The 13736-nt window shown below is 43.7% G+C and overlaps 1 protein-coding gene across 1 annotated transcript in view; it reads left to right on the top strand.

The window, feature by feature from the left end:
• Nucleotides 1-13736, top strand: part of SMCHD1 (structural maintenance of chromosomes flexible hinge domain containing 1) — a 504574-nt gene that overhangs the window by 305010 nt on the left and 185828 nt on the right. Inside the window, exons 35-36 of the mRNA XM_040354031.1 lie at nt 7811-7898; nt 7989-8120. Coding sequence (XP_040209965.1) covers nt 7811-7898; nt 7989-8120 — 220 coding nt within the window. The remainder of the gene's footprint in view (nt 1-7810; nt 7899-7988; nt 8121-13736) is intronic.

Genomic DNA, 13736 nt, shown 5'->3' with positions numbered 1-13736 from the left:
TGTTTTCAACACAAACTGTTAGACAGGGTCAATTTGGTTGTTTTGCAGGCTAGCTGGTAAGTGTGCTGGGAATTTTGTTTAAAATGTGTATTGCCCTTACATGTGCAAGTTGCTACAAAGGCTAGTTATAGATTGGGGTGGTTGTCTTTTTTTTATTTGTACTCTTGCCTCCAAGTCCCAATTCACACTAGTGCAGTGACCAGCGTTTTTACGCACTCTGTTGCTGACGTGCAGATGTGTAGCGTCCTTATTTTTTTTTTCACGGTCCAAGAATTTTTCCTTTCTTTATCGTACATCACGGGACACAGAGTCTTAATAATTACTATGTGGGTTATATGTTCCACCATCAGGTGCTGGACACTGGTGTAATCAATTGGAACAGGAAGTTCCCTCCCTATATTACCCCTCCCATACTGGGAGCACCTCAGTTTTTTCATCAGTGTCGAAGGTGTTGGTCACGAATGAACATGTGCTCTGAGGAGCTCCACTGGAGGGATCCATGCTGGATATTCCATAAATCCGGATCCGTCCAAGGTGCTTCATAGCCAAAGTGGACGGTACCTGAGCCTCGGTACGAAGAACAAGGTTTTGCCTATAATGCTTCTCTCTGAGAGCTGGACCCTGGGTTCCAGAACATTGGTCGATACCAAAGACTAAATGTTTTTCTGTTGCCAGGGTGCTATATAGGTCCAGGGGAGAGGTGACCTGCTATGGACCCCAGTCCCTCAAGGTCTGAGACGAAGCCCGCGGTGAGGGGTGAAGGCTGGGCCTCTTGCTTTGCAACACCCTGCAGCGTGGTAAGGTAAGCGGAGGTACCTACAGGACTTGGTCCGTCGGTGGGTCTTCCATGTAGGGGGACTATGGGTCCCGCCTATTTTTTATGCATGGGCAACTTAACCACTATGTATTTTAAGACAGGATGGCTTTGGCACCCATATACCTCCCCTAGCTGGTCCTAGTCCTCTCCTGAGGGGCTATTGGGTCTTGTCTATAATGCAGGTGTGCCTGGGCAAAGAAGACCACTATGTCTGTTTAGACAGAATGGCTGTAGTACCCATAGATCTCCCCTGGAGAGGGCTTGTACCCCTAAATCCTCTGCAATAGGATTGTCATGAGTAGCTGCATGTCTTATCTGTTTTCCACCTCTAAAGGCAGTAAAAAAGACATGCCTGGTGTTTCGCTTACCATGCTTTCCAGGAACGGAAGCTTAAGGTTAGCTGATCTATGGTGCGGCTTACTTCCTCCGCTTCAGTCTCTGCCACGATGGGGGGTCCCTCGTAGGCCGGGTCCACGGCGCTCCTTGGGGGATCCCTCTCTCCCCCCGCATTCCCTACGCGCATGTGCGCGAGGGGGGGCATCGTGCAAACGCAGGGCGGCCCCTTCAAAAGGCCCAGACGTCAGAGCTCTGTAAAGCCAGGGGGACACAGTAGCTTGGGCACGTAAGCACCTTGTGTGGATTGGATACAGATTAATCTAAGACGCCTACTCTGCATCTAGTTGTCCAGATTAGCTGGCATTATTTTGTTAGACTAAGTTCAGCTGTGGATGCACCAGGGTTAAGTTCCTCTGCTTTTGGCTTAGGACTTTTTTTGTCTCCCCGTAAGAGGATTCAGGGGTAGGAATATAAAGGGTATCGCCACCTGAATCTGGTGGCCCTTTATCGTGCTTGCATGATACTATCCTCCCCTGTAGAGACTTAAGAATGAGCTATCAGCCCTGATAGACGTTGAGCCTCCCCCAACATTGCAGTTACTCTGCATATGTTTTGTTGCACTGCATTGCATTTATGGGTCTTTAAGAGGTTAACTGCTATATTTGCAGCATCCTCACAAGCAGAAAACAGGGTGTGCCCCTTTCCCTGCTTTAAATCCTCAAACAGGGTGATTGAAAGACCTGAGGATGCAGGTTCACTACCAGAGGACAGGGGTGAGCCTAATGAGGAGAAGCTATCAGAAGCCCCACAAGCTTTGGTTGCAGCTGCAGTCTTTTCAGAGAATCAAGCTGCATATAACTTCCCTCAGCCTAGATGGCCAGAGCCTCTGTCGTCATAAGATCCTCATCCTGGTTTTGGCTTCAGGCTAACCGAATGCACAACAGGGGGATGCACAGCTGATCTGCAGAGCATAACTGCCTCTTTACCAGTCCGCATGTTTGCATGAAATACATGAGTTTGTAATATTCAAAATGCATGTGGGGTAAAAACAAGTAACGGAGCATGTTTTATTGTAGATCACATAAAAATACATGTTTTTTGTTTGTATGATTTTACATGGTCACATTAGGATGGTTAATCACATCAAAGTGCCTAAAATCGCATAAAAATGTTTAAATGTCTAAGGAGGCTGGATCATACACGGTTACCTGATAACCCAAAGCCTTGATTACCCAAGGATATTTGGTCACACAGAGAGGCTTGTTTCCACAGGAATGCCTAAAATCGCATAAAAGATGCTTAAGTGCATAAAGATGCGGAATCGCACATGGTTACCTGATAACCTGAATCCTTGATTACCCAAGGATATTTGGTCACACAGAGAGGCGTGTTTCCACAGGAATGCCTAAAATCGCATAAAGATGCTTGAGTGCATAAAGATGCAGGATCACACATGGTTACCTGATAACCCGAGTCCTTGATTACCCAAGGATATTTGGTCACACAGTGAGGCTTGTTTCCACAGGAATGCCTAAAATCGCATAAGGATGCTGGAGTGCATAAAGATGCGGGATCACACATGGTAACCTGATCCCCTGAGTCCTGGATTATCCAGGCATAGTTGGTCACACAGAGAGGTTGTGTCCGCAGAAATGCCCAAAATCGCATAAAATGCTCGATTGCATAAAAATGCTGGATCGCACAGGGGTGCTCAGTCATACAAGAGTCCTTGATCACACAAGGGTACTTGTCCGCACAGGGGTGCTAAAAATGCATAAGATGTTTGATCGCATGAAAAATGCTGAATCGCATAAGGAGGCATGTTTGCCTAGATTTTGCGTGGTTGCTTAATGAGGCATGATAATTAGGTTTCCTTAATAATACTGGATTCCTTGGGCTTATATAGGAACACGTGTCTGCAGGGGTACATGTTGCACAACGCTGCATAACACGTTCAGAGCGCATACTTGCTTTCAAGAGACTTGTTCATAGCTCACATGCTATATGTATGCGTGTATACAGCACGCCCCTTTTTTATGTGTTTTGCCTAAAACATATTTGTATGATCACAAGCTTCCATGAGCACACGCTTCCATAGAGGTATGTGGCTTTAAAGCTTGCCACATGCACATACTGGGAGCCATTTGCATAGGTGTTTATTTACATGGGACTGCAGAGGTTGTCTGTATTTCGCAGGGGATCAGCACTGTATCTAGTTGGTGGCTTACCCCTTGGGTTAACCTCCGTGCCTGGGTTAATAGGGTGCTAGGGCCTGCCTCTAGCAGGTCTAAAGGCCCAGGGTATAGCAGTAATGGCATACCGAGGCAAACTCCTGCTGACGGATCAATCAGTAGCATGGCTGGGCCTAGGGGAGTCCAGCATGGTTAATTATCTGGAACTCTTTCATTGACAAGAATAGCCCAAAAAGGGAAAGTTTTTGGCCTCCAGACAGGATCATCGCTGTGAAAAAGCTGGTCTATATGTTCACGGCAAGGAACAGTTCCTTACGTTTTACCTTTTGCTCAAGGTGCTAGGGAATATGCCGGCTTCATTCAAGACAGTTCCCTATGCTCAGTTTTATTCAAGGCTAATCTAAACACTATTCTGTCGGCCTGCAACAAGTGGATACTAACCTAGCATTATCCAAGGAGTCTGGTCCCAGGGATATGCTGGAATTTTCAGTTGATGGTTCTTAACTAAATGTTTGGCAGAAGGGAAGATCCTTTATACCCGTTACCTGGAAGAGACCACGGCCCAGGGGAGGTGGTCAAGCTCCAAGTGAGCCTTATCCGTCAGCTTTCTAGAGCTACTGATGGAGCATTTTACCCGATTTTTATTGTTGGCCAAATGTCACAGAAACGGTACCCTGTACATAAAAAGGGTATTGACGTCCAGGTTCAACAAGAGATTGAACAGCTTTGTGTTAAAGACAAAGGTTTCACCCGCATGTAGGACAGATGTGTTAAGTGATCCTGGGGGACCAGTTGTCACTGGTTTATGTGTCTCCCCCCAGTGCCACGACTTTCGTGACTTCCATGCTACATCAGAGGAGAACGGAAGCTGGCCTAACTGCTCCGGCATAGCCCATACGCCCTTACTGTGCAGGGACGGCAGTTCTGATAGTAGAGGACCCAGGGTCCTTTACAGCTTGTCCAGGCCTGCTTTGCAGGGTTACATCCTGTCTTGCATACATGGGTATTAATGGTCTGGCTGTTAGCCCGCATTCTTGAGGATCGGGGCGTTCAGAATCAGCGGCAGTTACCTTGATTCATACAGGACAGCTGGCCTCCAGGACCAGATATCCTAGGATCTGGAAGGCCCATGTTCCTAGTGTGAAACCAAGGGGTGGCATCCTTGGTAGTATATCATAGGTAAAATTCTTGCCTTCCTACATTGGAAAGGACGTGGAGCTAGCTTAAGTTCCATCAAGGATCCGATCTCGGCCTTGTCAATATTTTCAAAGGTCGCTTGTGTCACACTCTTGACCCGGGCAATTATACAAGGGGTGACGTGTATAAGCTTGCCAGTTAGGTCGCCCTTGGGCTCGGAAGATTGGATCTAGTTTTGTCAGCTTACAGGGTCGGCACCTTGGGCTGATGCACCATAATTCCCTTCATCCTTTTAAAGAGGGAATTGGTGTTCTTGGTTGTGGTTGCATCCGCAAGAAAGTATTGGCAACTTTCTTTGCATAGAGCCATACTTAATTATTTTCTCAAGAAGGGTGATGTTAAATCCTCACCCAAACCTTATTTACTAGAAGGATCTAGTGTTCATTTGAACCCAAGATATTCTTGCCTTTCTTTTTTCAAGACCTTGGTCCGCGGAAGGAAATGTTATTGCTTTTCTCTCAATAGAGATGAGAGAAGTTAAAAATCGAACGTTTTGTTTTTCTGCCAAAAGACCCTAGATGTGGGCTGGCAGTATTTAGATCAGCTATTATAATAGCTACACGCTCTCTCGTTAGAGTAAGAGAGGTCAAGACCTATCTGAAGCGGCTGCTCGGATACGGAAGACTGATGTTGTTGCGCTACCAGGAGGCCCCAGCAAAGGGCAGGCAGCGTCTAATTCAACTATTGTCAAATTATAGATTCATCAGGTTATTATTCAGGCTTATGGTTAAAAAGAGGGCTTCCCCCTGTTTCTTTTGGGATGCACCCTACCAGGATAGTAAGCACTTCATGTGGGGTGCATTACCAAGCCTTTGACTCAGATTTGCTAGGCCGCAACTTGGTCGTTTGTGTTTACGTTCACTAATCCCTATCAGGTGAGCGTAAGACGGCAGGAGGATGCAGCCTTTTTTTGGCACAATATGCTGCAGGCAGCATTAGAGTTTCTCATGTCTGATGGCAGTCTGCGTTGTTGGTGTCTCCCTCCCCTCAGTAAGAATTGCTTTTGGACATCCCACATAGTAATGATTAAGACTCTGTGTCCCGTGATGTACGATAAAGAAAATAGTATTTTTATAACAGCTTACCTGTAAAATCCTTTTCTTGGAGTACATCACGGGACACAGTTCCCGCCCCTCTTGTCTGGGGATATTTGGACACTTATTGCTTTGCTACAAAAACTGAGGTGCTCCCAGTATGGGAGGGGTTATATAGGGAGGGAACTTCCTGCTCTAATTGATTACACCAGTGTCCAGCACCTGATGGTGGAACATATAACCCACATAGTAATGATTAAGACTCTGTGTCCCGTGATGTACTCCAAGAAAAGGATTTTACAGGTAAGCTGTTATAAAAATCCTATTTTTCTCTTGCACCAGATTTGTCTTCTCCCATAGTTACCAGAGACGTTCCGCCAGTCTGCATTGTTCAACTTTGCAAGGAGAAGAGTGTTAGTAGAAAGCGGTTTCTCCCAAACATTCATATAAAAACCACTCTCTGCTATTCACTGACACCTTTCTTTTCTACCGCTCTAGTAATGGGTGGCATTAAGGATGGAACAGGCAGCAGATTCCTAAGCAGCCCATAGAAGTTTCCTTTTTTTTTTCATTCAACCAGTCGGTTGAAATGGAAAAAATAAAACAACTCGATTTCCACATCTATACATTTTGAGGAGGGGTGGGCTCCCTCCAGGCTCACCTGCCCTCTGCCTATTCATTATTGTGCATGTTCTTCTATGGAGGCTCTCAAATTTATATTTGCAGACATTACTGGGGTACCGTGAAGTGGCTTTGCATCTTATGCATGTACCGTATTTATCGGCGTATAACACGCGCCCTAACTTTAAGAGGGAAGTTTCATGAAAAAAAAATTCCACAGCCCCCTGCGTATAACACGCAGGCACAGATTACCTTCTATTTTCAGGGTAAAAAAGTGAGTGTTATACACCAATAAATACAGTATTTGCAAATGTGTGGAAACTAAACCAGTTTTTAACGCATACTTTTAGGATAATGGTTGGTTGCAGGCTGGTCGGTAAATTTACCTTGGAATTTTCTTTGGTCTCGTTTGACATGCGTCACCCTTCCATGTGCTCCTTGCTGCAAAAGTCAGTAATAGGTGGGGGCAGTGGCCATTTGTACTGTTGGATGAGGGAACCTCTCTGCTGAGATATTGTATCGTGACATTAAGGAGACTTCTCCCGATTAAGCAGCATAAGACAGGGCGGTTGTACAGAAGTCAGTAGATTGACTTTTGTACAACCACCCTGCCTATACATGAATCAAAATTTGTCTGGTTCCTGTTGAACTGGCTGAATTATGACCTGCTTTTGTTAACAGCTGCACGTAATTATACAGGGAAAACAGAGAAAGCCACAAAAGGAAATATGTTTCTCATGTGAATTGAAAGTCAACTCTACATCTCTTCTAGGATGTACGATTCTTCAGAACAGGGGAAGTGAGATCAAGACATACAAAATAGTAACTTCAACTTTACATCCTTCTTACTTCTAAAGAAAGTTGATCCACAAAAAACAGGAATTGTTTGGTTTTTAGCTCTCTATAGCTGATGAAGGTGTCTGCGTTTTTAAGTGGTTGTAAACCTCAGACATGAAATATGAAAAAACCTATCCCTCTCTAGTGTGTACTTGTTTTAATCCAGACTGCTAAGTGTCATTTCTGTCTGTTGCTTCTTTCCTTGTCTATGTGCATGAATCACGTCTGACAAGTTTTTCTGACACCAATAGAAAAAAGGTGACAGAGGAGGGAGCTCCAGCTGATTGACGACCTCAAATCTGTTCTTGTGTGAAGGGGGTGTGTCACTTCTCTCCAATCAGCTGTCAGAGCTCTCCTTACTGAGTTTTGCAGAATGTAATTTCAGCTCTCTGCCCCCTTTTTTCTGACAGCTTAGACAACTTTTATAAATCCTGAGTTGTAGAAAAGCGAGGACTGCAGATAAGCAGGTACAACATACGTAGGTTGTTTCATCTCACCCAAGGCTACTCACTTCACTGGGTATATGGAAGGGTTTACAGCCACTTTAAGTAATTATAGCAGTACTGCAAGAGATGACATAGACTATTGTAATTGCTTCCAATGTCTGCAGGAAAGCTTTAAGGTGCTGGACCTCTGTAAACATTGTTGCAAACCCTAACAGGGGCAACACTCCAAAGTTGCATACCTTAGCTTTGCAGCATGCATTGTAGTGTTTCCTTTACTATGATATTACATTCTGATATGGTTCTTATTTTTTTTGCTGTTCATGATTATAGGGACAAAATGATACCGGAGCGTGTTGAAAAGTATTGCATCCAGTTTATGTATATGTCTGACAAATCTAATGTACTATACAGTGAACAGGTCTGTAACCTTTTTTTAATCTATTTTTTATACAGATTGTTTTACTTCAATGTCATTTATGTAACAAACACATTTTTATGTTTTTTAAAGTTCCTAATAGATGTTCTACCAAACACACCTGTGAAGTTGGTGCCACAGCCTCAGCCTGCTACACCTACAGTATCCAATGTAAAGGCAAAGGAGGGCCGCACTCTGGTCAAGAATCTGTGGCTCAAGACTGTGGTAATTTTTTAATTTTTTTTTTTATTCTATATTGTAATGGCCATACACATAGTTATAAGTTCATTCAGTGTAATATTCATTTTGCTAACAAATTTTATCCTTCAAAATTTGATGATGCTAATTGGTTCAATCAGTTAATGTTTTTTCATCAGAGTAAAGTCATCAGTCGTGGCAAAGGATCCCATCAAATTCAACTAAATTATTTATTACAATTATTTTTGTTGTGTTGAACAGTGGTTTCAAGGAGGTCAATTCATAGTTACTTATGTTGAGAAAGACATAAGTCCATCTGGTTCAACTAATTAAAAAATAATGAATACATTGAAAACCTCTATATTTACTTATAAGTACTGTGCAGATGTTTTAGGCAGGTGTGCAGAAATGCTGTAAAGAAAGAATGCTTTCAAAAATATACATTTTATTTGTTTATTTTTAATCAGTTTACAGAATGTGAGCGAACAGAAAAAAAAATCCAAATCAAATTAGTATTTGGTGTGAATACCCTTTGGCTTCAAACCATCATCCATTCTTGTAGGTACATTTACACAGCGTTTTTGAAGGAACTCAGCAGGTAGGTTTTCTAGGAGAACTAACATATAATCGTTTGTGGATGCAGGCTGCCTCACATCCCTTTGTCTTTTCATGTAATCCCAAACAGTCTTGATGTTGAGATCAGGGCTCTGTAGGGCCCAAAACATCACTTCCAGGCCTCCTTTTTCTTTAAGCTGAAGATAGTTCTTAGAGAGGAGCTCCAGGCTCCCCCTAAAAAAAAATTAAATTCAGCAGCTACAAATACTGTAGCCGCTGACTGATATAAGGACACTTACCTATCCAGGGATGTCCATACCTGAACAGATTGTTCAAATGGCTTTGGGCCCAATTACTCCCTGATGTTATGGCATGATGGATAAATGGGAAAGAGAAAAATTGCGCTAATTATATATCAATAAATTTGCAGAGCATGTGATTGATCCAGTACTTTCAAAGATAGTTGAATTGATTGAGTGCACCTTTACCTCACAGAGATCCTGCTTACCAGATAGTAAGCCAAGTAAGCAGATGATTTTAACCAAGCCCAGGCCTATTAACTTGCAAGAAGACATGGGTCAAAGCCATCTGCTTACTTGGCTTAATATCTGGTAAGCAGGTTCTCTGTGAGGTGACGGTGCACTTGTCTGTGATTCAATCACTGGGTGTTTGTATCGATCAATTCAACTATCTGTGAAAGTACTGGATCAATCGCATGCTCTGCAAATTTATTGGACTATAATTAGCGCAATTTTTCTCTTTCCCATTGTATTTGTGTTCTATCCCATATTTAATTGCCGCTTTTGGACTGGTTCATCCATTTATTAAATTTTGTTTCAATGGCGCAGTTTTTTCCCTTTATAACATGATGGATAAATACCTGCCTGTATTTCTCAGCATTGATGATTTTGACCCCACAAAGCCCTCATCTCAACATTGAGTCTGTCTATGATTACATGAAGAGACAGAAGGATTTGAAGCAGCCTATATCCACAAAAGATCTGTAGTTGGCTCGCAAAGATGTTTGGAAAAACCTACTTGCCGAGTTCCTTCAAAAACTGTGTACCTAAAAGAACTGATGCTGCTTTGAAAGCAAAGGGTGGTCACACCAAATATTCATTAGATTTGTATCTCTTCTCAATTACTTTCTATTTTGTTAATGGATCAAAATAAATTATTAACACTTATATTTATGAAAACAATTTTCTCATTCGTTCTTTGGCAGACACAGCCTTCTTGCTCAGAACCATAGGATTATATGCTCTCCGCAGGAGTAGGACTAGGGAGAACAAAATAACAACACCTGGCTATGCCCATGGGCTGTTTTTTGTCGGTATATAACCCCCTCCCTGCTCTGGGTATTCAGTTTTTTCATTCCTAGTCAGGAGTAAGGACCTAGTTCCCTGCTGGGATCTCTAGTCCTGGGAATTTTTTTTAGTTTTTTTGTTATTTTCTCTTTTCCTGGATTTTTTCCAGTGAGATCTACAATCAACTGCCGGGCTGGGCGACGGGCTGGGCATTTGATCCAGTGGTCACCCCAGTCTGGCTAGCAAGCGCGTGCAGACCGCAGCTATGCGCTAGGTCAGTTGCGACCTAGCCCCACTGGACAGAAGCTGGCCCTGCGAGTTAAACGTCTTGCAAGGTCGCATCTGACCCAGCCTCGGCCTGTGTCACAGCATTCCTAGTGGTGGCGAGGAGGATCTGTCTTAGATCGTTACCCGCGCTTTTCACTGGAGAGGTAAGTAAGGGGTCCTCTCTCCTTTCCCGGAGTGGTGTGGGGCGGTCGGTACCTCCGGGGTTCTCTCCACCCCTACTTCCACCCCCCCATCCCGGGTGAGGCCCAGTCTTCCGGCCTAGGGGCTTTTTGGACACAGTCCTCCTTTCCACCCTCGGGGTTGTTAAAGGGGGGGGGGGGGCATCTGCTGGCTGGGCCTGGGAGGTGGTTGATCTGCTCCCGTTATTTAGGTCGTGGCCTACTGGCTCGGCAGGGTTTGACAAATTTGCTTGGAATCTAGGAGCCAGCTAAAAAATTTAGGAGCCAGAAAATGCGCCCGTCCCGCCAAGCTCGCGCGCAGAAGCACATGTGAGGTATCGCCGTGATCCTAAGAGTGAGAGCAATAATTCTAGCTCTAGACCTCCTCTGTAACTCAAAACACGCAACCTGTAGAATTTTTTAAACGTCGCCTATGGAGAATTCAAAGGGTAAAAGTTTGTCGGCATTCCACGAGCGGACGCAATTTTGAAGCGTAGCATGTTGGGTATCAATTTACTCGGCGTAATATTATCTTTCAGAATATAAAAAAAAATTGGTATAACGTTACTGTTGTCTTATTTTTTAATTTAAAAAAGTGTATTTTTTCCCCAAAAAAGTGCGCTTGTAAGACCGCTGCGCAAATACGGTGTGACAGAAAGTATTGCAACGATCGCCATTTTATTCTCTAGGGTGTTAGAATAAAAAAATATATATATATTGTTTGGGGGTTCTAATTAGAGGGAAGGAGAGGGCAGTGAAAACATTGAAAAGACACATTAGAACTGCTGTTTTACGTGTAATGCCAACGCCCACCACCAGATGGCGCCAGGTCACAGAAGGAAGCTTGGGCCTTCACAAGGTCGCAAAGCCGCGGCCTCAATTACCAGCTGTTGCAGGCCCGCCGCGATCGCGCGGTGGGGGCACACAGAGACACAGGATCCTGTGCGCCCCTGCCGCGCCCGTGATGGCCGGTAATTGAGGCCGCAAAGCTGCAGCCTCAATTACCGGCGGGCACGGGCATCAGGTCACAATTTCTTGTGGCGATTGCGACTGGGCGCCCGGATTTTGTCAAACCCTGGCTATGCGGAAGTCCATAATCTGCCTCTTCCATAACCGCGGTGGGTCTTCTTCTGCATCCTCTTCTAGTGAATGGGGTGCGCTGCTTTATGGGAACGGTGTGTAATCCCAGAGAGCAGCCGCCCATTCTCAAATCGGCACGAGGCTTGTGCATGCGCAGTAGGAAACGGGCAGTGATGCCGTAAGGCTTCATTGCCTGTTTCCCTTAGTGAGGATGGCGGCGTGGGACCTGCACAGATCGGGGGATCGGCATCGGGGGTGCCATCAGCGCGGGCGAGTAGGACAGGCAAGTGTCCTTATTAAAAGTCAGCAGCTACAGTGTTTTGTAGCTGCTGACTTTAAAAAAAAATAATAATTTGCGGGTGGAATCCCGCTTTAAACAAACATCTGTACCAATTAAAGATGTTTTTCATCATTCAAACATTCTGCAGATAGAAAATGTGGGACTCTTTACTCTCACATGCCCAGCTCTGCAACCAGCTATTGCTGCAATTTCTGTGTGTCAAACTGCAGTTAACTGGACTAGGGTGATGAACAACCAACAGGCTCTTTTATTCCAGAACGGGGCTTTGGCAGAACACTTACAACAGTTACCCTCCACTTTTTATTTTTTGAGTAAATTCCCTAGAGCAGGTCATGATAGAAATCTCCAGAGTGGCTCTGATTTCCTGGATAGCCTGGATAGCTGAAGCTACCTATAAAAGATGTTGCACAAAGATACCCTTTAAAGGAAAATGTCTCTTTGAGACACTTGACAAATTCATCAACAATGTCACAGGAAGAAAGGTCCTTCTCCCACAGTGGAACTTTCCAAAATCACCTTCTTCAAAATGCAGAGCTTCTCAGCACTCGAACTAGACTTTAAAGTGGTTGTAAACCTCAGTCATGAAATCTGAACAATGTACATGTACATCTGTAGTGTTCACTTCGCAATCCAAAGCTCCAAGTGTTTCTCTCCGGTGCTTCGTTCCTCTGTTATCAACGTGTCTTCCTTCTGAGTAGTTTTCCCTACACATGAGCTAAATTTGTGATTTGAAGAGGGAGCTTGGCAAACAACTTGTCTATTCACAACACCGCTCTGTATCCTTCCCTCGCTCCTGTTTGTTGTGTGGAGGGGAGTGTGTGCCTTTTCTGCAATAAGCTCTCGCACAAACTGTAACTGCAGCCCTCTGCCCCCTTCTCTGTTATACTAACAGATGGAGAAGGATTTTAACAAGATTCTGCTTTTTTTAAGGGGTGTAGGAAAGAGAAGACTGCAGATAAACAAGCAAAACTTGTGTAGGAGTTTTTTTTTTTTTATCTCTGTTTATCACCTAAGGCTACTAATTTCACTGGGTATATGAGAGGGTTTACAGCCACTTTAACTGCAAAGCCAAAATCCTTCCTTTCGGAGTAATATTTGGAACACACAATCTATCAAGTCTACCCCAAAGCCCTCTTCCCAGTGAAGGGGCACTTTCACTCCTAACTGTCAGGAGACCAAATAGCTTTTGTAAATGGATTTTTAAATCAACCAAAATCTGCTCTGGGACAGTCAGATTTTTAGAGCACCCTAAACCATCCATTTTGCCAGTGAGTGGTCATTCTGTTACCTCTGGAGCACAGGTTGAAAGGATTCTGTTAACGGTACCAAAACGCAACAGAGGTCCTGGACCTGATATTCCCAAACAAAGCTCCTTTCAATTTCAATCCACAAGATCTCTTATTTGCATATTCCGACCTACCTACCTCATTACCACTTTCTGCGCTTTGCAACATAATATTAAGGCTGGTCATAGATCGATCTCTTCTTTTTTTTTTTATTATTATTATTATTTTCATACAGTAGGGTGAACAAAAAAAAACGGATTAATCCATGCACACAGTCGATGTGGATAAAGAGGTCTCCCCACTATCAGAATGCACTGAACCGTGGCAGCAGCCTGCAAGGTAGCCTTTTTTACAGCTGTCATGTCTATCAGACATGACAGTTAGCAGCTTTCTCTTTAACCACTTAAAGACCTTAGGTGTTTTTCAGATTTGGTGTTTGCAAGACTAAAACAGTTTTTTCTGCTAGAAAATTACTTAAAACCCCCAAACATTATATATATATTTTTTTCTAACACCCTAGAGAATAAAATGGCGGTCATTGCAATACTTTTTGTCACACCGTATTTGCGCAGCAGTCTTACAAGCGCACTTTTTTTGGAAAAAATTCACTTTTTTGAATTAAAAAATAAGACAACAATAAATTTGGCCCAATTTTTTTATATATTGTG

This window comes from Rana temporaria, chromosome 5 (genome assembly GCF_905171775.1).
Source record: "Rana temporaria chromosome 5, aRanTem1.1, whole genome shotgun sequence".
Lineage (NCBI taxonomy): Eukaryota > Metazoa > Chordata > Amphibia > Anura > Ranidae > Rana > Rana temporaria.
Note: the sequence above shows the minus strand (reverse complement) of the source record. Positions and strands in the feature narration are given on the sequence as shown.